Source organism: Ursus arctos, unplaced genomic scaffold, assembly GCF_023065955.2.
Source record: "Ursus arctos isolate Adak ecotype North America unplaced genomic scaffold, UrsArc2.0 scaffold_14, whole genome shotgun sequence".
NCBI lineage: Eukaryota > Metazoa > Chordata > Mammalia > Carnivora > Ursidae > Ursus > Ursus arctos.
The window spans coordinates 20,348,642-20,369,941 of NW_026622808.1; the positions used below are offsets into that span (position 1 = coordinate 20,348,642).

The 21,300-nt window shown below is 57.1% G+C and overlaps 1 protein-coding gene and 2 non-coding genes across 6 annotated transcripts; all 3 read right to left on the reverse strand.

The window, feature by feature from the left end:
- Positions 1–1,066: 1,066 nt before the first annotated feature.
- TNPO2 (transportin 2) lies at positions 1,067–16,592 on the reverse strand. Of its 4 annotated transcripts, none has more exons than XM_026488019.4 (25): positions 16,475–16,592; positions 14,876–14,987; positions 14,141–14,216; positions 13,910–14,059; positions 11,782–11,888; positions 11,564–11,697; positions 11,394–11,475; positions 11,197–11,319; positions 10,974–11,092; positions 10,081–10,141; positions 9,815–9,980; positions 9,455–9,607; positions 7,426–7,651; positions 6,969–7,140; positions 6,412–6,498; positions 6,226–6,333; positions 5,967–6,125; positions 5,342–5,429; positions 5,058–5,156; positions 4,386–4,481; positions 4,014–4,089; positions 3,645–3,744; positions 3,491–3,565; positions 3,265–3,366; positions 1,067–3,157 (listed from the first exon to the last, which is right to left on the reverse strand). In XM_026488019.4, the coding sequence occupies exons 2-25, from the start codon at positions 14,972–14,974 to the stop codon at positions 3,077–3,079; spliced, it is 2,739 nt and encodes a 912-aa protein (XP_026343804.1). In that variant the 5' UTR covers positions 14,975–14,987; positions 16,475–16,592; the 3' UTR covers positions 1,067–3,076. The 4 variants fall into 4 exon arrangements, with proteins under 4 accessions (XP_026343804.1, XP_026343802.1, XP_026343803.1 ...); XM_026488017.4 differs by having other exon boundaries at positions 3,239–3,366; XM_026488018.4 differs by having other exon boundaries at positions 3,239–3,366; positions 4,014–4,119.
- On the reverse strand, positions 5,225–5,300 carry LOC130543675 (small nucleolar RNA ZL2). Its single transcript, XR_008959174.1, has one exon. It is a non-coding gene; the product is annotated as a small nucleolar RNA ZL2 (small nucleolar RNA).
- On the reverse strand, positions 7,301–7,370 carry LOC113247224 (small nucleolar RNA SNORD41). The gene has a single exon (XR_003313203.1). It is a non-coding gene; the product is annotated as a small nucleolar RNA SNORD41 (small nucleolar RNA).
- Positions 16,593–21,300: the final 4,708 nt, after the last annotated feature.

Below are 21,300 nucleotides of genomic sequence, written 5' to 3' on the forward strand. Positions count from 1 at the left end.
GTGGCACTGAGCTTAGAAATGCAGGCCCTCTGAGTTCGCAGTCTGGGCCATATAGGGATTTCAACTCCTGCCTCTCCTTCCGGAGCCAGAAACGTGCAATTGCACCGTAGAGGCCTCAGATTCTCTGAATTACCTAACATCGTCCTTATCTCTTATTTACTGAAAGCCTCTTTCGAGCCAAGCAGTATTAACCGATCCATATGTCTCCGAGCACTTGCCGTTCTGCCTCTCTTCGGATATCCACGTGGCTCTTTGTCAGTTATCACCTTCGCAGTAAGGCCTTCTCCCAGTACCCCACTGTAAAGAGGATCACTGCCCCAACGTTCTCTCTCCCCTCCCCGCTGCCTTTTTATCTATGGGACATCACTGTTCCGCAGTTTATTCCCTCACTAAAAGTACACATTTGTTGAATGAATGCTGGATAAATGTCAATGTCAGCTTTTTGTTTGTTTTCCCAAGTCAATGCAGGGGACCTTCGGCCTGGTTGAGGTTGCAACAAGATTTTATTCTTAGGCTGTGTGTCCCAAGAATTTAGCAATTTCTCATTTGCCTCAGTAACCATCGCTCACACTTAACTACACCTCTCTTAGGCCAAGTGCTGAGCTAAGCTTTCTACAAAAATGTCTAACCTGCTCAATGACCCAGAGTTGCCAGGTTAGCCAAAGATGAGAGCGCTGCAAGACTCTGCCCCTTAGTTTAGTCTAAGGCAGTCTAAGGGGGGGAGGGAGGAGCCTGAACCTGGGCCTAACACTAATGGCTTCCTTTTAAATTGAGCTCAAGACGTTCAGTGAGCTGTAATTACATTCCAGGGGACACACGACACGTGTATATTATCACGTTCTCACATTTAATCTTTGTCGTTCACATTTATCTTCCCATTTTACTGGGAAGAAAAGTGAGAGGCTTGGGGTCCCAAGAAATGTGCCTGGTTAATGCTGATTCCCCGACTCCCGAATTATCTCCGGAGTCCTGTGCATCCCCAGTTCTGAGGCGTCCCAAGCCACCCTCCAGATCTTTTCTCTACTGCCAAAGCCAAGGACACAGGAGGCCAGATGGAGACCAAGGGTTTCACAAGAAACTGATCTTTACTCAACAAAGTTCTACACAAGTGGAATCTCACGCCACCTCGGCGCCAATCCCCAGCACAGCACAGTAACAAATGGACAGACCCTGGAGCCCGTAGGAGGAAGAGGGTGAGGGGGAAGGAGGGATGTGGGACAAAGAGGGACTGCAGATCGAGGCCAGTCAGGGTCCGCAGCCCTGGGCAGGGGAGAGGGTGGAGAAGCTGAAACTTCGTTGTGCAAAAATCAACCAAAAATAAATTAAAAAATTAAATAGTTTTCTTTAAAAAAAGAAAGAAAGAAGAAGAAAAGAAAGAAAACTAGAACCAGGCTCCCCTTCCCTGAAGGTGGCTGGAGCCCCCCATCCTGGGTGGAAAGGGTTACCAATCCCATCAGACACCCAATCCATCCACACACCCCAAGACCCAGCAGAGGATGCTCCGAAGAACTGGATTACCAGAAAATTAAATGGTACCTAATTTTTTTTCTTTTTTCTTTTTTTTTTTTTTTTTTTTCTTTTTTTTAACAAATGGCTTCCAGAGACCTGCTGGAGTTTCACAGGGTAGGAAAGCCAGCGGAGTTTACGGAATGTGCACCAAGTGCCCCTCGGAAAAGAGGCAGGGCCTGACCCTGTCTGGGGAAGACACAGGGCTATGATGGGGCTGGGTCCAGGGCCCTGCAGAGATGAACAGAACAAGCCCCTGGATGTAGGAATCCAGTCAAAGCCCACAAGACCCCCGAAGGAGCCCCCAGAAAAGTAAAGTAGGGGAGGAGAAAAAGGAAAACACTAAGGGGGCTGCGAGGCCCAGTTCAGTTTTGAGGCCAACTGGGAAATAGCCACGTCCCCCCCTCTAGGGGTGCCTCCCACACCGTGACTGCATCCCCAACCCATCCCAGAAGGTCCCCTAGAATCAATGCCCCTGTCTGGTGGGGTCCTGTAGCCCACTGGGAGCCGCAATGAACAGGAAGCCCCAGGGACAAAGAGTGGGATCAGGGGGTGTACCATGTTCTCCTCCTCCAAAACACTTGATTTCCTTCTTGCTGGCAGAACATAAGCTTTCATCCTCTGGCCCCATCGATTAAACGCCCCAGCCCTGGCCCTCAAGTTAAAACTCAGGCTGGAACCTGAGACAAGGGCTCTCAGAAGCACAGAGAAACGGGCTGCCCTTGAAACAGACTTGCTTATGGAGAGACGCAGGGGTCGGGGTCAGCAGCTCTGGCTGCCCCCAGCTCTCTTCAGGAAAAAGGCTCTGGCCCAGTGTCTTCAAAAGTCACTGGAGCACAGTGGTGGGGGGAGAAAGGGCAACCTCTGGCCAGACCCAGCCACTCTGGCAGTCCCCACTCTTCTGGCTGGGACAGAGCAAGGAGGGGGGACACACAGGCCGTGGCTGCCACAGAGCTGGCAGGGAGTGTGCGGAGCAGGTCTGAAGCGTGCGCGTGCTGACTCGGGCGGCCCGGAGGCGGCCGTCCTCTTCCCCCGCCCCAGGGTCCCGGCGGAGGCCCCCAACCCACCCAGCCCTCCCCAATCACCAATTCCGGCAAAACAGCAGAAGCTTCTTAAACTCTAGATGCAGGTTACACGGAAGGCCTTACGGGTTAACTCAGGGGTTCACTAATTCTACTGTCTCCATGCAGTCGGGGAAATGGTGGGGCGGCTGGCCCAGCCTGGCTGGCTGCAGTGCCGCACATGCGTGTGTCCACGTGTGTACATGTGAGTGTACGTGTCTCTACAAGGACCCCCCTCCCCGCCTGCTTTCCCCTTGCCTCATCCTAAGCCGGATTCGGTCGGCCGTGTTGAATCTTCCCTCCCGCGAGGCTGGCCCAAGTGGGCTGCCTGAGGTGACCCCGACTGAGAGCAAGGGGCCCTTGCTGCCAAGAAGTCCCACCCCCCTCCCCTGTTTGTAGGATGAGTGTGGAGACCCCACCCACCTGCCCGCTGGCCGGCAGGCCACACACACCCATGGCAGGTAGGTGGACGGGGAAGGCGTCTGGATTTGGGTCCCGCTCACTCCTCCCTAACCCCCCTCGACCAGGGCACAGCGACTTCTGGACGCAGCGCGCTCCCCAGCAACCCCTCCAACGACGCAGACAGAAACCTGTGGGGGAGAGCTGGGGGTGAGGGCCTGCACCCCTCACCCCCCACAATAGCAACAGCCCCCCGCCCACGGCCTCCTCACCTGGCAGTCGTGACGCTCGTCTAGACCCCATAGAAGGCAGCCAGCCTCTCCTTGAGCAGAGGCGGGAACTGCTCTGAGAACTGCTGCCAGTTCTCCTCCCCAACTTGGTCTTTGAAGCCGTGGAGAATCTGCGGTGAGGCAGGGGGTGAGGCGCGCCCCAGGGCAGAGCGGTCCGAATGCAGCCTCTCCCCCCAGGGGCTCACCACCCTCCGCTGCCTCCCAGGACGACATGAGGGCCAAGCAGGAGCTCACCTTATAAAACATGTCCCGAAGGTCATCCTTCGGGCTCACCCAGGAGGCTACAGCGTCGCAGAAGAAAATAAAGTCCTGAAACGCGACAGGTCCTGTGTGAGGGGCTGCCTGAGCCCGGCCCCAGCGCCTTCCCTCCAAGCCCGGCTGCCCCAACCTGCACGACGCCCCCGGGGTTGACGCCTATCATCATGCAGATGCCTCGGAAGGCTGAATCCTTCTCCTCGTTGTCCCTGATATTCCTGAGGGACGTGCACCTGTGGGGGAGGTGAGCGGCAGGCAGTCAGCTGGCGGGGCTGGGGCAGGATGGGCATCTGTGGGGGGCAGTGGGGAGCAGCAGGTCAGCGGGCAGCGGGGCCGGGGTGGGACATGTATCTACGTGGGGTGGAGGGAGCAGGGGGCTCAGCAGGCGATGGGCTGGGACAGGCATCTAGGGGTGGACACAGGCAAGGGAACGGGTCAGGCCCGCCGCACCCGCCCTGCCGCCCAGCCCACCAGACGCAGGCCCCACCCGGGGGGCACACACCAGGGCCGGATGAACTGCTGCAGCATGGGCGCCACCTCCTGCGGGCACACGTAGCCCAGGCGGCCGATGGTGATGGCTGGAATGGCAGAGGGACTCGTCAGGCGACCTGCAACCCCGAGCGGCCCCGGGACGGTACGTGGCGGGGCCTCTGGCACGAGGCACCAGCCCCGCCCCGTGGGCCCCAAGGGAATAGGCCCAACCAGGGTCTCCCCTGAGGCCAGCATCTTCCTTGGGGCTCTTCCCAGGAGCCCCCTTCCGGGTCTTTCCAGACACCTTCTCTGGTTCTTTCCCAAGGTGCCCTCACCACCACCCTCCCGGCTGGGAGCCCCAATTCCAGGTAAGGGGCAGCAGCTGCTCAGGCCTGGTGCCCACCTGTGTTTTCCAGCAGCGTCTTGGGCGTGTTGGGTCGGTTGATGATCTCCACCAGGTTGTTGAGGACCATCTGCACGTAGGGCTGCATCTCCGCCCCTGGGGGACCAGATAGTCAGAGCCCTGCGTAGCCCATACCACCCACGCTAACCCCCAGCTGCAGCCAGACACTGGCCAACTGCAGCCAGGGAGGGAACAAAGAACATTCTCCAGCCGGTGCCCAGCTCAGGACCTGTGGCCAACCAGGGACAGACCCGCACCTGCCAAAAACAAGAAGCTCCCCTGGGAGTCACTGCTCAACGCCAGGATTAGACCACATTACCCAGATTCCCTGCAGGGGGATAGGTGGGGAGGGAGGAAGCGGCCAAAATCTCCCCACCAATCCCAGTGGGCCTTTCAGCCAACTGCACGGGGGTGGGAGGTCACACACAATCCAATCAGAACAGGCCTGCTGTTCAGCCTCTTTAGAAAAACCAACCACAGATGCCTTTTCAGCCATATGGCAGGATCCCCGAGGAGACGACTGAGATGTATTCCTGCATGCCCAACCGCAGCGATCCCAAGAAGCCCCAGGGCTCTCTTAAGGGGACCTGTCAGAGCCCGGGCCCTGCCCCCAGCGGGGAACTGGCCAGCGTGGGAGGTGGTGCAGGGCCTGTCAGCGTGCAGGGCACTCACCCATCTGCATGCAGATCTCGCCGATGGCCCAAGTGGCATTGTTGCAGACGGAGATGAACTCGGGGTTCAGGTTGGTGCCCAGGATGGGCATGAACTCGGCTGGCGGGGAGAAGGAGGAGTGCTGAGCAGGAAGGCCAGCCAGGGTGAGCTCCTGGACCTGGCCGGGAGACCCCATCAGACAGTACGAATACGACCCAGTTTGGTCACTGTCCTCCCAAAGTCATCTCTCCATCATTTGAGGCCAGAGCTGGGGTCATGGGGTCATGACAGGATGGGGGTCCTACCGATACAGGGCTTGACGTGGATGAAACAGGCTTTGGTGAGATCTCCCAGGAGGGCGAAGGAGCTCTGCCGGACCTCAGGCATGGAGTCCTGGGGGGTCAGAGCAGGGCAGTGTGGCAAGGCTGGGGTCCCAATCCCTCAAGGGCAGGGCAGCTGGGGGAGCAGTCCCTGGGGCATGGCCTGACCCTGTCACTTCCCATCACGGGCCCTGTCTGTAAATCTGGGACTCGGGGCCCACTGAACCGTATGTATCCCTGCCTGGCTAACTGCTGCCCATCCTGACACGCGCGCATATCTGTAAAGCTGGAGCGGCTTCTTTCCTATTTCCTTCTTCTACCTTTTTTTTTTTTTTAAGTAACCTCCATGCCCAACGTGGGGCTAGAACTCATGACCCTGAGATCAAGAGTCACATGTTCCACTGACTGAGCGGGCCAGGCGCCCGTTTTTCTTTTTAATTTTCTGCGTTGTTAGCTTATTCAATGAGATTTGACTCACGTCTTATTTGAATCACTTTTTTTAAATAAATACAAGTTTTCCCCCCAGCGGATCTCTTTCTCCAGACGTCCTGTGAGTCAGCCCAGGGCGGCCGGCGCGCACAGTCGGGGGGCTGGCGAGGGGCCCGCGCACCTGCATGCACTGGAAGAGCAGCGTCATGATGTTGCTGCGGGCCACCAGCTGCTCCACGTGGCCGCCCAGGCCCTCGGCCAGGCCGCTGAGCAGGTCCAGCGCCACGATCATGAAGTCCTTGTCGGGGGCCTCATACTGCTCAGGGTGCTGGGTGTACATCTGGGCACGGACGGGGTGGACGGGCAGGTAAGGGGAGTGGGCCCGGGCTAGGGCAGCGGCAGAGGAGCGGGTGCTGGGGCAGGGGTGGGGGGGTGCTCACCATGGCCTGGGCCAGAGTCTTCTGCACCAGGGTGACGCAGCGCTGGTAGACGGGCTCGCAGTAGGGCAGGAAGCCGCTCTGCAGGGCAGTGGCCACCGATGACAGGCACTGGGGGGGAGGAGGGCAGGAGAGGTGAATTCGGGCAGGATGGGGTGGGGCACTAGGGGAGGCCTGGAGCCCACCCACCTCCAGCAGAGGGAAGAGATCCTTGTCTTCATCCTTGAGCTCGTTCCACTTCTGGATCAGCGGGGGCATCAGCTTCTGGATGTATTCCTGGAGAGGGACATGGAGTTGGGCTCCCTGGTGGGGGCTGGCAGCCTGGCACCAGCAGGGCTCCCTGGGACTCGGAAGCACCTACTGCCTGAGCGCTGAGCACTGAGCGCCTTGCCGTGGCTCATGGAGCCCCACGAGGCCTTGCCATCCAACCAGACCTCCAGGCCGGTCTCAACCGTTCCCTTCGCCGCGTCCCTAGCGCCGCCCACGCCACCCCACCCCCTCGGGGCCCGGGTCAGCACCTCCTGGTTCCCACAGGCCCCTGAGCTGCCCCAGCACAGCACTTACCACGCTGTCTCATAACTGTCTGTCTCCCCCACTAGACTGGGAGCAGGGCGAGGGCGGGGACCGGGTCTGTCTGCCTGTCGAGGTCACGGCCACGTCCCTGGTGCGCGACACGGGGTCGCCGCCACGTCACTGGATGCAAAGGGGCACGGGGCTCAAGAGAGGGAGCTGCTGCGGGGTCTCACCGGTTGGTTGAGGTGGTGGCCCACAGAGTCAGCCAGGGTGCCGATGGCATCGTAGAGGATGAGCAGGTTCTTGTGCTGGTACTTGCCGAAGGCGAAGACAAGGGTGTCCAGGATGTAGCTGAGGTACGGCACCAGCTCTGTGCAGGCCTCCTCCTCCAGGGTGGCAAAGGCGCTGGAGTGGGGAAGGGGTTCAGTGGGTGGCCACAGGTGGGGCTGGGCCTGGGCGGGGGAGGGGGGAGGGGAGGGGAGGGGAAGGGGGAGAGGAGAGGAGATGGGAGGGGGGAGGGGAGGGGAGGGGAGGGGAGGGGAGGGGAGAGAGGAAGGCATAGCCTTGGGATCAGCCAGTACGAATACGTGAAAAATCAGCATGATGTCAAGGTCATCAAGTGTCATCACTTCCCAGAAGGCAGCCGGTGGGGCAGGGGTGAGGGCTGTGAGGCCAGGGGTCGGGGGTCACCTGCAGGCCGCCTCCTGCACCCTCTTGTTGCCATCCAGGATGCGCTTGAGCAGCTCTGTCATCAGAGGCTTGAGGTGCATGTCGGGGGGCTGGCTGACCACCCAGTGGGCATAGCGGCTCAGCGTCCAGCAGGCAATGGAGCGGACCAGGGCCTTCTTGTCCGCCAGGCACTGGATGAGGTGCGGGATCAGCTCAGGCAGGTAGGGCACCATGCCCTGCATACAGCCTGTGAGGAAGCACAAGGGCAAGCCTGAGCCCTGCTGGACCCAGCCACAACCGCCCTTCTGGGGAGAGCTCAGCGGCCCCTACGTGGGGCCACCGAGGCTGAGAGGTAAAATCAGAGAGACAATGAATGGCTCCGTCACGGGAACTGAAAGGCACGGCCAGGACGGGAGGCGGCATCAGAACGAGCCTCCCCCCACCCCCGGCGGTGCCACCCCGTCATGGTCACTCGTGAATTCACAGATGGCCGCGCGGCACAGTGACCAAAATAGACGGGAAGTACTTTTCTTTTGATTTTTTAAATTGAATTTATTTTGGGTGCCTGGGTGGCTCAGTTGGTTAAGCAACATCTTTAGCTCAAGTCATGATCCTGGAGTCCCAGGATCGAGTCCCCGTGTCGGGCTCCCTGCTGAGCGGGGAGTCTGCTTCTTCCTCTGCCCCTCCCCCGTTCTTGTGCTCTGTCTCATTCTCTCTCTCAAATAAATAAAATCTAAAAATATTTTATTTATTTTTATTCATTTTATTAATTAATTACTTATTTAAAAGTAGGCTGCATGCCCAGGGTGGAGCCCAAAGCGGGGCTTGACCTCACGACCCTGAGATTAAGGCCTGAGCCGAGATCAAGAGTCGGACACTCGACCAACTGAGCCACACAGGCGCCCCTCTTTCCCTTTTTTTAACTTAAACTCTACACCCAATGTGGGGCTCAAACTCATGACCCCAAGACCAAGAGTCGCGCACTCCACTGACTGAGCCAGCCAGGTGCCCCGAGTACTTTTCTTTTGAAACATTTTTTGGATGTTTGTGAGTTTTCTACTTTTCATCTTTTTTTTTTTTTTTTTTAAACCGTGAACAGGGCGCCTGGGTGGCTCAGTCAGTTGAGTGTCTGCCTTTGGCTCAGGTCCTGGTCTCAGGGTCCTGGGATGGAGCCTGCACTGGGCTCTCTGCTCTGCCTCTCCCTCTACCCCTCCCTCTGCGACCCCTCTCGCTCTTGCTCTCTCTCAAATAAATAAAGTCTTAAAAAACAAACAAAAAGCTGTGAACATATCTCTTGTTCAGAGAACGGAGAGAACAGCACACCATCTAATAATCCAAGACCCAAGATCTATTTTTACCATCCGTGGTAAAATGGTACCTCTAAGTGTTTTCCCGGACACCTCAAGAAGTCTGTTAACACGCGCACACATAATGTTACCGTAACACACGCTGCGCTTGTTATATAAGTAAACTTTCCTTAAATAAACTGTAAAAGCCCTCCAGGGCAAAGGCTCCTGCTGCCGGGTCTGAACCCTCCATGACAGGCCTGGACACGGAGGTGGTCACGAGGGACGCGGGTGACACATTCATATTCACATACACCCAGCGGCACCACGGGTGACCGGGGAGGTGGTGTAAATCCCTCCGCCCCCCAGGTTCCCCATCTACGCACCCCACCTCATCGGGCGGTGCTGGACCCGCAGGGCCAGGCTGCCCGCCGCCACGGGTTAAGCCCCGCGGGCTGCCTGTTGCTGCCGCTGTAGCCGTACCTGGGCCGAGCGCCTCACAGAACTGCCGTCTGTGAGAATTAAAGGGAGGGCTCGCATTGTGGGGCCTGGGGGATCCATTCAGGCCCAGAGCCTGAGGGGAAGATTCAAACCCCAGGGCTGTTTGGTGGGGGCCGAGCAGGCCTCGGGGAGAGAGAGACCCTGCGGCTGGGGTCGGCCGGGCTGTACGGCTACACGACAGCCCGGCCTGGGCCAGCTCCGTACAGTGTCACGCCAGCACGGGGCCCCGAGGTCAGGCCCTACCACGCCCGTGGGCCACTCACCCTCAGCGATGGCGCCCAGCACCAGGATGCCTGACTCTTTGACCACCCACTCAGGGTGGAAGAGGAGGCCCTTGAGCAGGGGGAGTAGGTGGGGCAGCAGTTCCTCCCGGAAGACATTGGCCAGGACGTCCAGCGCAGCTGCCGAGCACTTCCCTGGGACAGGAGGGGAAATGTGGGGGCAGGCTCAGGGACGCCCTTTGGACAGGCGGCCAGCCTCCTAGACTGTACCCCCCCAGCATCAGAGATCAGGATTAGAATCTCCACGATCTGCTCTGAGTAGGCCTCTCATCACCTCCCGAGAGGCAGCCCCTGGGCTTGCTGCCCACCCCCCACCCAGCCCCCACCAGCCAGGCCACACACTCAGATTCCAGTCAGACAAAGCATCGTCATCATCATCGTCCTCTGCGTCCTCCGAGCCATCCGGCCGCTCAGCCTCATGGGGCAGCGTCACTGTGCGTGACTTATGGAAACGTGGCTTGATGTCCTGCTCACTGTCGGGAACTGCCTCGTCCTCTTCCACGTCCCCCTGTGGGGCCAGGCAGATCACTAAGCACCACTGGGGCCCCCAGCCTCAATGCCCCAGCCCTCACCTGCCCGTTCATGCCTGGCGGCGGGCCCTGACTGACCTTGAGCAGAATGATGTCGATTTCTGAGTACTTCATCCCGTTTACCAGGATGGGGATCAACCTGTTGGGAGAGAGGCTGCGCATAGGCATGCAGGGGCCCCCAAGAGGGAAGCATCAAGGAGCCAAGGGGCAATGCATGGAACTTAGGGGTGTTATCCTGACCTAGTCTTAGCCACTGGGACTGGGACAAAGCAGACACCACTCCTGGCTCCACAAGAGGGTTCTTGACCCAGACCTGGCCCCTCAGGGAATTCCAGACCTCTGAATACACCAAATAACTTAGAACAGTGGCCGATCCCTAGCATACTGTAAGGAAAGGAGGACATATGGCCAGTCCCCGGGATGGGGCAGGTCAGAGGAGGAAACAGGCAGGGCAGCCAGTCTCCCCACCTAAAGCCCATGCACCTGGGGACTGGAAACCTAGATTCATGACTCCAGGATAGGCAAGTGATCCAAGTTGGCCAAGGAGGGTCAGCCCTAGGACTTGGGCTGGAGATCCTGGCTGAGAGAGAATTTCTTTACTCGAGGTTCCTAAGCTTAAAGGTCGCAGAAAGCCACAGCACTACCAAGAGGGAAGGTCGTGCCCGACGACAAAGGCAACACACAGTGTGCAGATCGGAGACCACACAGATGTCTTTTACATCCTTTGAGTACCTGGATCCAGCTATGCCTGAAGCCTTTGTTGACTTTTCATTTTTTTCACCTATAACTTAATCGAATTTTTAAGTCATTAAAAACTATCTTAGCACTTGCTAAATAAACACACATGGAGGTAGAAATGAACGGAGATAGAGAACACAGACTGAGGGTAACACAGGAAACAACCAGAGGGAAGGCAGAGCACAGCGAGGCGTGAAGGCCGAGGCAGGGCGGAGGGCACGAGTGGCACTCACTGGACCAGGTGGGAGGCCAGCACTTCCTTGCAGATGGGCTGCTCGGCCAGCGTCAGCCAGAACTCACAGGCCTCCAGGGCCACGTTCTCATCGTGGTCCTGGGTCCTCTGCAGCATGTACTAGGGCAGAGTGGGAGAACAGCTAAGGCCCGGCCCAGCTGGGGGCGCCTCCCCGTCTGTCACCCGGCCCACGGCGCGCCTGGGCCTGCCCTGGCGGCACATACCTGGATAATGCTGTGCATGTGGGGGATAAGCCTGTCAATCCGCACTTCCAACAGCATCACCAGGGCACGGCACACGTTCTTCCGCACCTCAGGGTCATCGTCCACGGCCAGGGCGAACAGGTGCTGCAGGGAAGGTGGGATCAGCTGCAGCAGGGCCCCTGGCCCTTGCCCTGCTTACCCCCGGCCTGGCAGCCCACCTCGATGAAGGTGTCGATGTTGTCCATCAGCGCCTGGGCCCGGTCCATGATGAACTGGTTCACGCAGGCGATGGCATGGGACCTGGCAGGGAGCGGACGCCTGGGTCAACCCCGCCCCCGCCCCCTCCAGGCCCCCCCACCCCCACAGACCCCCGGGGAGCCATGCCCACCGGATCTTTGGGCTGCAGTGCTTGAAGAACTGTAAGAACTTGGGGATCATGATGTTGAGCGGCCGATTGAGGGCATCACTGTCCAGGAGCTCAGAAGAGTCTTCGCAGATTTTCTGCAAGGCTCCGAAGGCTCCCTGAGTGGAGAGGAGCGGGCAGACAGCCGTGAACCCCGGTCCCGTCCCAGGTCCCACCCAGGTGGGCCACAGCGGGTCACCTACCTCACAGGTGTTGTAATCCTCCGAGTTGAGCAGGTTGCACAGCTGGGGCAGCAGCTCGGGCCACATCTGCAGCTCACCCTTGGAAGCGATGGTGGTGATGAGAATGCCTGGGGCAGCCGGGAAAGGACGCTGCCTCAGGCTGGGTGCTAGGAGCGGGCGTGCCGCGCACTCGCTCTGCTGGCTCAAGGGCTGTCCGTGCACTGTCCCCCAGAAGCCCTACACACTCCTTTCGAGATCCTCTGCGCCTTACTGGGAGCCAGCTCCGTTGCAGGCCCTGGGATGCAGCACAGCACTAAACACAAAATCCCCGCCCTTGGGAGCTGCCTGTCCAGTGAGAGAGGCTTCGAGGTAAAAATAAATCAGCAAAAGACCTGGGAGGCTAGATGCCAAAAGCTAAGAGGGGAAGTAAAGCTGAGAAGATGGCCGGCAAGGGTCGAGGTTGAGGGCAGCAATTTTATTTTTTTTTTAAGTTTATTTATTTATTAATTTTTTTAAGTAATCTCTACACCCAACTTGGGGCTTGAACTTACGACCCCAAGATCAAGAGTCTCATGCTCTTCTGAGCCAGCCAGTCAGCCCATTTTAAATGGGGTGGCCAGAGGAGGCCTCACTCAGGCGATACCTTGCTATCTAAGCAAAGACCGGAAGGAGATGAGGGAGAAGCAATCCAACTCCCTGGGGCAAGAGCATCCCAGGCCGAGGGGGAATGGCAGGTGAGAAGGCCTGGGGCAAGGGCAGGCCTGGTGTGCTCCAAGATGGGTGAGGAGCCAGAAGTGCAACGGAGTGGGGCAGGGGTTGGGGGTTAGGAGGTGAGGCCTGAGAGGTGGCAGGTGCAGGGTGTGACAGGCCATGCAGCCCTGGGGAGACTTGTACTGCTGAGCAGAAGACCAAGAGTGGCCCGCAATAGGCATGCGCAGTTAGAGGGCCGAGAGGCAGTCTGGCAGCTGAGCTGAATTCAGGTGAGGGCGGCGCAGAGAGTGTACTGGAAGCCAGGAGGTGGCAGTGTTTCCCCAGCAGGGGTAATGCTGCGCTCCGCCCCCCCCCCATCAACTCTAGATGACCCTAACTCCTGCTTCTGCGGGAAAGATCCTGCCTGAGGAGACTATGAGGACTCCAAGTGCAGTCCCCGTCCCAGCCCCATCCCTGTCTGTGTGACCTTGGCCACATGGCCCAACCTCTCTGTGGTTCAATGCAGGGGGGGGAAAGCATGGGTCCCTAGTACTACTGGAAGTTTCAATACCTCAATTCAAACACTCAGAGCAGAACGTGGCTATCTAGTGAACTCGCTAAGTCCAGATCCTTCTGCTGGCCTCACAGGGGGTGTCGCTGGGGCTAAGGGTAGAAGGCCCCAAGATCAACACTTCTAGTAAGACAGTATCTAGCTCAAATTTAATACTATCTTTCTGTCTTTACTGCAAGTATTTAAGGTTACCTTCCCTTTACTGCAAGCAAATGTCTCTTCATTTAAAAGTCATATACAACTTTCTCCTAAAAGCAACTTTTCAAAGTCGACATTAATTTAAGGAATAAAAACGTAAGTCGGGTTGTATGTCAACCTCATCTCAGTAAAGGTGGGGGAAAAAAGCAAGTCAGTAACAAAGAGCCAGGTTGGTGTTTCTCAGTAGCAAAGAGGCCTGAGGTAAAATCGCTAGAGAATTTTCAGTTGTCTTTCTGGTAACTTGCTCAGGCAGCCCTCCGGGAGTCAGGAAGGTTCCAAACACAAACCAAACTCCCATTTCACCTCATCACTATTGGTGAGAATTAGCTGAAGACACCGAACTCCACAGGATTGGCGGGGGGGGGGGGGGGGGGGGGTTCTTGTCTTCTAATGTGCTACACCCTCAGGACCTAACCAGAATTCTGGATATTCCATGACTGCCTCCAAAGTGGGAACGGCTGTTTCAGGAGGGACTGGTTCACAGCACAGACCTGCACTGGTCGCTTCTGAGTTCTGCTACTTACCAGGTAAGTCCCTTAACATCTCTGTGCCTCAGTGTCCTCATCTGTAAAATGGCAACACTAACAGCACTACCACCCCCGGTACTGCAGCAGTCAGTGAATCGATACCCTAATACGCTGAAAAGCTCCTTCGCTGAGAGTAAGAACTGAGGACGCCACCCGCTCTCACCTATGGTTGCGCGGATGAGGGAGGAGGCGTCGCCGATGTTGTTGAGGCACTCCTGCTTGATGAAGTCGGCCACGGGGGGCGGAAAGCTCTGGTAATGTGCCTTCACGTTGTTCTTGAGGATGAGACCACTGAGGGAACGAGTTGGCTCATCTGGGGGCGGAGGGCGGAGGGTCAGGGGAGCACGGGGAGAAAGCGGGGTCCCGCCTGAGTGGAGGGGCACTGGGAGCATACCTTCCGACTTGAGTCTGGTCAGGACAAAGATCAGGTAGTTGTTGAAGTCGGGAAACTGGTTCAGTTGTTTGAGTTTCTGCCAGGTTGTTAAGGGACTTGGGAGACAAGGGCCTTCCCCAGAGGGTCCCCTTACTGTCACATAGCTAGAAATCCCTCTGACCACTGGGAACAGGCGGACAGCTCCTGAGACCCCACCTGTCAACCCCATGCCAGAACACAGCACTGCAGGCGCATCAAAGTCATCCAGCGGGTGGGAGAGCTCGCCTGAGCCTCCCAGCCACTCTCAGGAGACCTGGCCGGAGCCGGAGAAGGCTGACAGAGCCACTCTGTCTGACCAGGGCAGCTGTTACTCAGTCCTGCTCGTGAACAGTCCATGTTGCCAGCTTTTTTAAAAAAGAAGGGAACCCATATTTTCAAGTAAAACTTGCTGATAGTTTAAATACCTTAAACTTTAACTTATTTTAAGCATCAATTGGGAAAAAGAAATTTTAACCATAAACCTAAACAAAAACTTAGTGCCAGCCAAATGTGTTCCACCTCCCCCCCGCCCCCAGGGCCACATTTCCTCTGGAAATGGGATCCAAGAATTCTAATCCCTAATTCTCTGCCAAAGCTAGCTCCTGCCATCAGAGAGTCTGGGACTTAGGGAGTCAGCCCCTTCCTCTGGCCTTCAGGGGCTGCAGAGGTCCGCCCTGTTCCCCCTAGGCCCAGAAGGAAGGAAGGAAGGAAGGATACGTCCTGTACGATGCGCTGCGTGGCTGTGTTGGGCGACTGCGAGTCTTTGAGCAGCTGCAGGACCTGCTGCAGGCCCTGCTCATCTGGCTGCCAGTCCATGGCGCAAGGTGAGCTGCGGGGGTAGGGGCCAGGGTCAGCGCTGGGTCCTAGGGGCCCCGTGTGAGACCCGGGCTGAGCCCCCGTGCAGGTGGCTGCAGTGGCAGCACGAGGGGAGCGCCCTCGGCAGACAGGCGGAGGCCGCCGATCCACACCAGCCCAAGTGCGGGGTCCTCGCCAGCTGCGCCATCCACGTCCGCGCAGTCTCGGGCTCGGGAGCGCAGGTGAGGGGGATATGGAAGCCGGCCGCGAGAGGCGGTGGCGGGGCCCGGCGGGACCTCATCGGGCCCAGCACCGAGCCTTCGTCCCAGGGCGGCCCATGCCGCCTCCCCCCGCTGCGGGAGTTACGGCTTCCGCCAGTCTCACAGCAGCCAAGCAAGGCCCCAGCCACCTCTCCATCCAGGGGCCCTGCTCCAGACCGCGATACCGCCCCGGCCCCCGTGGTCTCCCTGGTCCAGACACGGTCCCCAAAGAACCCTCTTCTTCCGAAATCCAGCCCTCAAGCTCCGCCAGATCCCAGCCTCCTCCTCTGCCTCGGTCTAGTCCCTGAGCCTCCCAGATGCACGGTCCCAAGGTGCTCCAATCGTCCCGATCCCTGCCAGCTCCCTTAATCCGTCCCTCCAAACTGAGCCGGATGCCAGACGCTCCTCTTTTTGGCCTAGCCAGACCCCATCCAGAGACTGCCTTTAATCAGGTCCGAAGCAATCTCCGGACAGGTCCGAGTTGCCTCTCCGAATGAGAGCCAGCCAAGCCCGCCCACCCCGTTAAAGATGACCACTGGACAGGTCCCTGTCGCTTTCCCCAAACAGGTCTGGCCAAGTCTCCCCCCTCCTTCTACCTCCTGCCCCAGTCAGCATTAACTCCTGTTGTCGGATCTCTGTTGTTTCCCCCAATCAAGTTCGGCCAAGCCCCCCATCACCTCGAGGAAACCCACTTCGTCCGATCTCTGCAGCTTCCCCCAGTTAGGCCAGGCCGAACACCTCCCGGGGCATTCCCCCCAACGGATCCTAGCGACGCCTCGAAGTCAGACCCAGGAAAGCCCTCTAGAACGAAGTCTGCCGCCCCTCCCCGTCAGGGTCCAAGAAGACCCCCAACTTTTCAATGAGACCTCCCCCAACCAGATCTAACCAAAGCCCCGCCGAAATATCCCACACACACACACCCGATCCTCGCGATGCTCCCCAATCAGGCCCTAAGCAGTCCCCAGGCGCTTCCCCCAGATCCCCTCCAGCCCGACCCCAGCCGCCCCACTGGCCCGATTCTCGAGGCACAGGGGTCTCGCCCGGCTCGGAGGCCCCACCCCCTAACCCCGGCTCGGTTTCCCCCTCCCCCGCCCCGGCCCGTTCTCGCAGCCTCGCGAATGGGGCCCAAACCAGGTTCTCGGCCTTTCCCGGTCAGGCGCGGCCCCGACGGACGGGCCGCGCGCGGCGCAGACCCAGAGCCCCGCGGGGGTCAACGCAAGCCCGGGCCCAGCTGGTCGGGCTTCGGGTAAGGCCCACTTACCGGGCCCCGGGTGGCAGCAGCGGCGCCTTGCGCTGCGGCTTCTCCTGAGACTCGCGCGGAAGGAGGGAGCCAAAGAGAGGGAATGAAAAAAAAAAAAAACGCGGCCGTGGATGAACCGCGGCAGCTTCCGTACGCCGTTCAAATTGGCCCAGCCGAGCCAATCGGAAGGCACAGCTGTAACACGTGGCCCGGCACCGGGGAGACCCAGGCCCCGCCGAGACCGGGTCACGTGACCGAAGTGGTGGCGGCTCGCCTGGCCTCTCTGGCCGTTCGGTCTTCCCAGCGTCTCGTTTTCTCAGCGGCTCTCACGCCGGCCTGACAGCGGGTCTTTGCTGGGAGCTGAGTTTGGTGGCGCGTGGTGACTTTCGGTATGTGGTGGACCCAGGAACCTCTCGGCCACAGCCAGCTGTGCCTTTCACCCCCTTGTCTACGAATAGAACCGGGCCTCTCCCCCTCCCCCCCGCATCTAGAAGGTGCCTGAGGAGAGCACAGTAGGTGTCCTCAAGGAAAGATCGGAAGGGACCGAGCCTAGCGTGAATTTTAAACCCCAGAGACAAAGGAAGGACTAAGCCAGACAAAGGGAGTTCCTAAGATAGGCTGCGTTCTTGCAGAAGCCTCTGCCACATTTTGTGTTATTTTACAGTATTGTTTGATACTTTTTACAAGGATATGAGAAAAACCCACAAGGATATAAAATTCTAAACGAAATGAATAAACGCTGAAGCGAAAGGCCTAATCTCTTTCTCTACCTGAAGCTGAATGAGGTGAAACAGCCCAGGAAATTTAGGCAAGGGCAGGGTCATGATGAAAGACATCTCCGTAATCCTTGCGCCATCTGAGGACAAAGTAGGGCACCTCTTTTAAGAGTGGAGCAGCAGAGGAGACCCTGGAGCCTCAGTTTCCCCCCCTCCTGGCCAGGCTGATAAATAGATGGGAACCTCCTGCCACTTGGGAGTCCTAGTTTCCCCACTAGTCAAAATGGGTATAAGAATAGTTTGCTGGGTTAGAGGTAGTCAAGCTAAGCATTACCAGGCCTGCTGCAAATTGTTCTTTAAAAACTTGGCTTTTACCCAGACAGGCTCAAGGCCGTCCTTTCACTGTATTCAGCCACGCCCTAAGCCAATATTTACTGAAGTTAATCAACTAGGCCTCTAATCCCCAAGGACAACCCAGCCCTGCCTTGAGGAACTTTTTGGCTCCAGGAGTGGCAGGTCAATTTTCGCTCCAGTGTGAAGAAAGGGGACAGATTTCTCAGCCGACTTCCTGTTAGCAAAGTGAGTCCCCCTCCGTTCATTCGTGAAAAACAGGTACCTAAGAGCTTTCCTTCCAGCCAGCACTGGGGCCTTCCAGACTTAGGAAGGGTCAGCTGGCGCTTAACGCCACTCGGAGACTCCCTAAGGGAGCAATCGGGTCTTCCTCCTTTGCCTGACCGAAACCTGCTGGAGAGACACGTGCAGAAAGCTGCTGCGTACGCATGCGCAATAGCCTTCCCTCGCATAACCTGAGGCGCTAGAACTACAAATCCCGTCTCACCGCGCGCTCACGTCGCCGCGTTTACGGATTCTGGCTGTGACTCAAAACCCGGTGGTCTGGAGCCCACCCGAGGTGGACGTTGAGCAGAAGGAAAAGTGACATTAAGGGACTAGGACTGGAAGTTTCGGGAGGGGGTGCTAACAGTAGGAGTTTTCTGCTCAGGGTTGGGAGTTGCCCCAGATAAGGGTCACATAGGAAGAGAGTTGGAGATGCGGGAGAGAATTTAATACTCACCCTCTCCTATTAATATGTCAAGTTTCCAGTGGTCCTGCGCAAACCTCGGGCGAGAGGAGAGTCAGGCAAATAGTGATCCCTGCTGTCTTTGTGGTCCACGGTATTGGCCCTCGTGTGATCACGGAAGTCTTCTTAACCCCAGAGAGTGGATTTGAGTACTGAATCCAGGCTTTCCCCCCATTTCTTTTACTTTTCTTTTCTTTTTTTTAAGTAGGTTCCATGCCCAATGTGAGGCTTGAACTCACCGCCCTAAGATCAAGAGGCACACACCGGCTGAGACAGCCAGACAGGTCATATCCCTATTTCTTAAGCATCTACTTTACTGCCTCTCAGGCAGTTTCCAATGTAGTTCTCACAACAGCCCTGTACACAGCAAACTTACTCCCAACTAGAAGGGCTCAGTGCAAAAAAGAAATTCAAGGAGCTGGTGCCCAACCGTGAATCTGAGATGGGAGACAAAGGCCTCTCCATTTACAACAGACTCCCTGTCTGAGCGTCTCTTCACAGGGCACCCGCGTTTAAAGTTCACCATTTCTCAAACACGTCCCCCAACTCAAGCCAATTGCTTCACCCAGAGTAACAGTGACAGCTGTTTTAAATAATGTCAGGGTTAACGTTGACGTCAGTACTGCCCTTACTTTAGAACTTGACTGTGGAGATGCTTCCATAGTCTATCCCCTTTTTTAAAAAATTAATTTATTTATTTATGAATGAAGGACCGAGAAAGCACAGAGGAAAAGGGAGAGGGAGAAGCAGATTCCCCGCTGAGCAGAGAGGCCAATGCGGGACTCCATCCCAGGACCCTGGGATCATGACCTGAGCTGAAGAAAGACACTTAACCGAACGAGCCACCCAGGCATTCCTACCCATTTTATACATGAAGAACTTGAAACACAGAAAGGCTAAGTGACTTACCCAAGATCACACAGCTAACAGGCACCAGAATAGTTCAAAACCACGGCTGTGTGACTCACCAAACCCTGAATTTGATTCTCCTCCCCCTTCAGACTTTCCCCAGGTCAGGACTGGTGAATGCGGTGAAGGGGGATGCTGGGACTCCATCAGCTCCTCCTGCCTCCTGACACTCCAGAAAAGAGGCTGAGCTGCTGCAGGGCGACCTACTTCTCCCACTTGTGTTTCTTTTTAAAGATCCAGCGGCTGCTGGTGCCTTTGAGGAAGGAGGTAAGGGTGGCACCATGGGCTGCCTATGTCCCCTCCCCCAACACTACATCCCCAAGGCTAAAGTTAACACCTGGACCAGCTCACCATCCCCAGAGTAGGAGGGAGAGACCTTTGAGCTAGTGTGGAAAATAAATCAGACAAGTCTCAGTGTGTTAGCCAAAAATGAGAGGGACAGGTCTCCTGTTCCAAAGCCTGCTTGTGCTTTTTGAGATGCCAGGCCAGCTTTCAGCTCAGGGTCTTTGTACCTCCTCTTTGGCCTTGAACACCTCCAAGGATCATCTTTACTGCTATCAGAACTTAGGACAAATGTTATCTTCTCAGGGAGGCCATCCCTGACCAACTTAAAATTGCCATCTCTCCCACTGATCTTGGTTCCCCTTTCATACCCCCCCCCTGCAGAATGTATAACCATCTGATGTGTTCTGTGTTCTATTTCATTTCCTGTTTGTTTCCTCAACTAGAATGTTCGTTCCACTAGAACAAGGAGTTTTGCCTGTTTGGTGCTCAGTATTTGAAACGCCCACCCAATACCCCACAGGCTGGATCTGGTAGTCTGAGGCAAGGTGGGTACTATACTACCTCAGCCCCCCTCCCTCTGCCGACACAGTTCCGGGCACCAGGTGGCCGCCATGATCCTCCCGATAGAGGGGAATGGGAGCCTGAATCTGGGATAGGCAGGGGTGCCGGACTGCTCGGCATTCCTGCATGGGAAGGGCTAGGCGGTGGGCCCATGGCTGGGGGACCCAGAGGCTGCTCCAGGTCTAGCAGGTTTGAGAGGCAAGGGCCTCTTAGAACATTTGTGAGCTTAGTAGGGAACAGGCACCCAGGCAGTTTCCAGGAAGGCCCAGAAGTACAAGGAGCACTAAAGAGGCACTAGGGAAGTGAGGCTTCCTTTAGGACGCCCTGTCCCCTGACATGTCAACAATCGTGTTCTGCGAGGTGGTGTTTGTGCTCCTTCTGATCATATAGACATAAGGGTGGGGTCAACCCAGCCTCACTGGAGGGGCTGCAAGTAGCTGGAAGGACAGAGCAGCCCCACCAGAATCCAGATCCCAGCCCTCCTCACCTCAACTGCCAACACTCCACCACCTCCCCTCCCCCAGTCATGGCCCAGCCTCATCTCCAGGTTCTGCCCCAGGAGCCAGAGGGGGCCTTAACGTTAAGATAGATAACACATAATCTATTGCTCCTTAGCTCATACTGCCCCCCCCCAAGGTTTCCTCTCACCAAGAATGAAGTCCCAAATCCTGACCCCAGCACACAAGGCTGTGTGTATAATCCACACACCATCCTTACTCTTCAGGTCCAGTCATGTGGGCCACCTTGAAGCTCCCCACAAAGGCCACATGTTCTCCCACCTGTTTTTACACTGGCTGTTCCCTCCACCTGCTTCCTCACCTCCCTCAGGACTCAGATCAGATGTCAAGGGAAATAGACACCCTCCCCCTAACCTCTAGCCTGTACTTCTTCCCCATCACCTCCCAAACTGGCTTCCCCTTTTTGTCTGTTTCCTTCCAGCAGGGCAGGGAGTGTACATGGTCTGTTCTGTTCACTGTTATGGCCCCAAGGCACAGAACAGCACAGGCATGATGAGCAGGCACTCATCAAGTATCAGCTAAATGAACAAACTGACAGCCCGGGCCCAGCCAAATGGGGCTGTGATGGGACACTGAACGTGAACTGGGGCTCTGTCAGAGGTAGGACGAAATGGGTCCTGAGGAGAGTCCAGGCCAACAGGAGGGGATGCAACCCTCTCCTCCCCACACCCCCTAAATAACTCCCTCAACAAGCCAGACCCAGGACCAGGTGCAGGACCATGCAGTGGGGGGAGGGGGCGCACAGGGTGGAGAACAAAGAAGGCAAACCAAGCACACAGC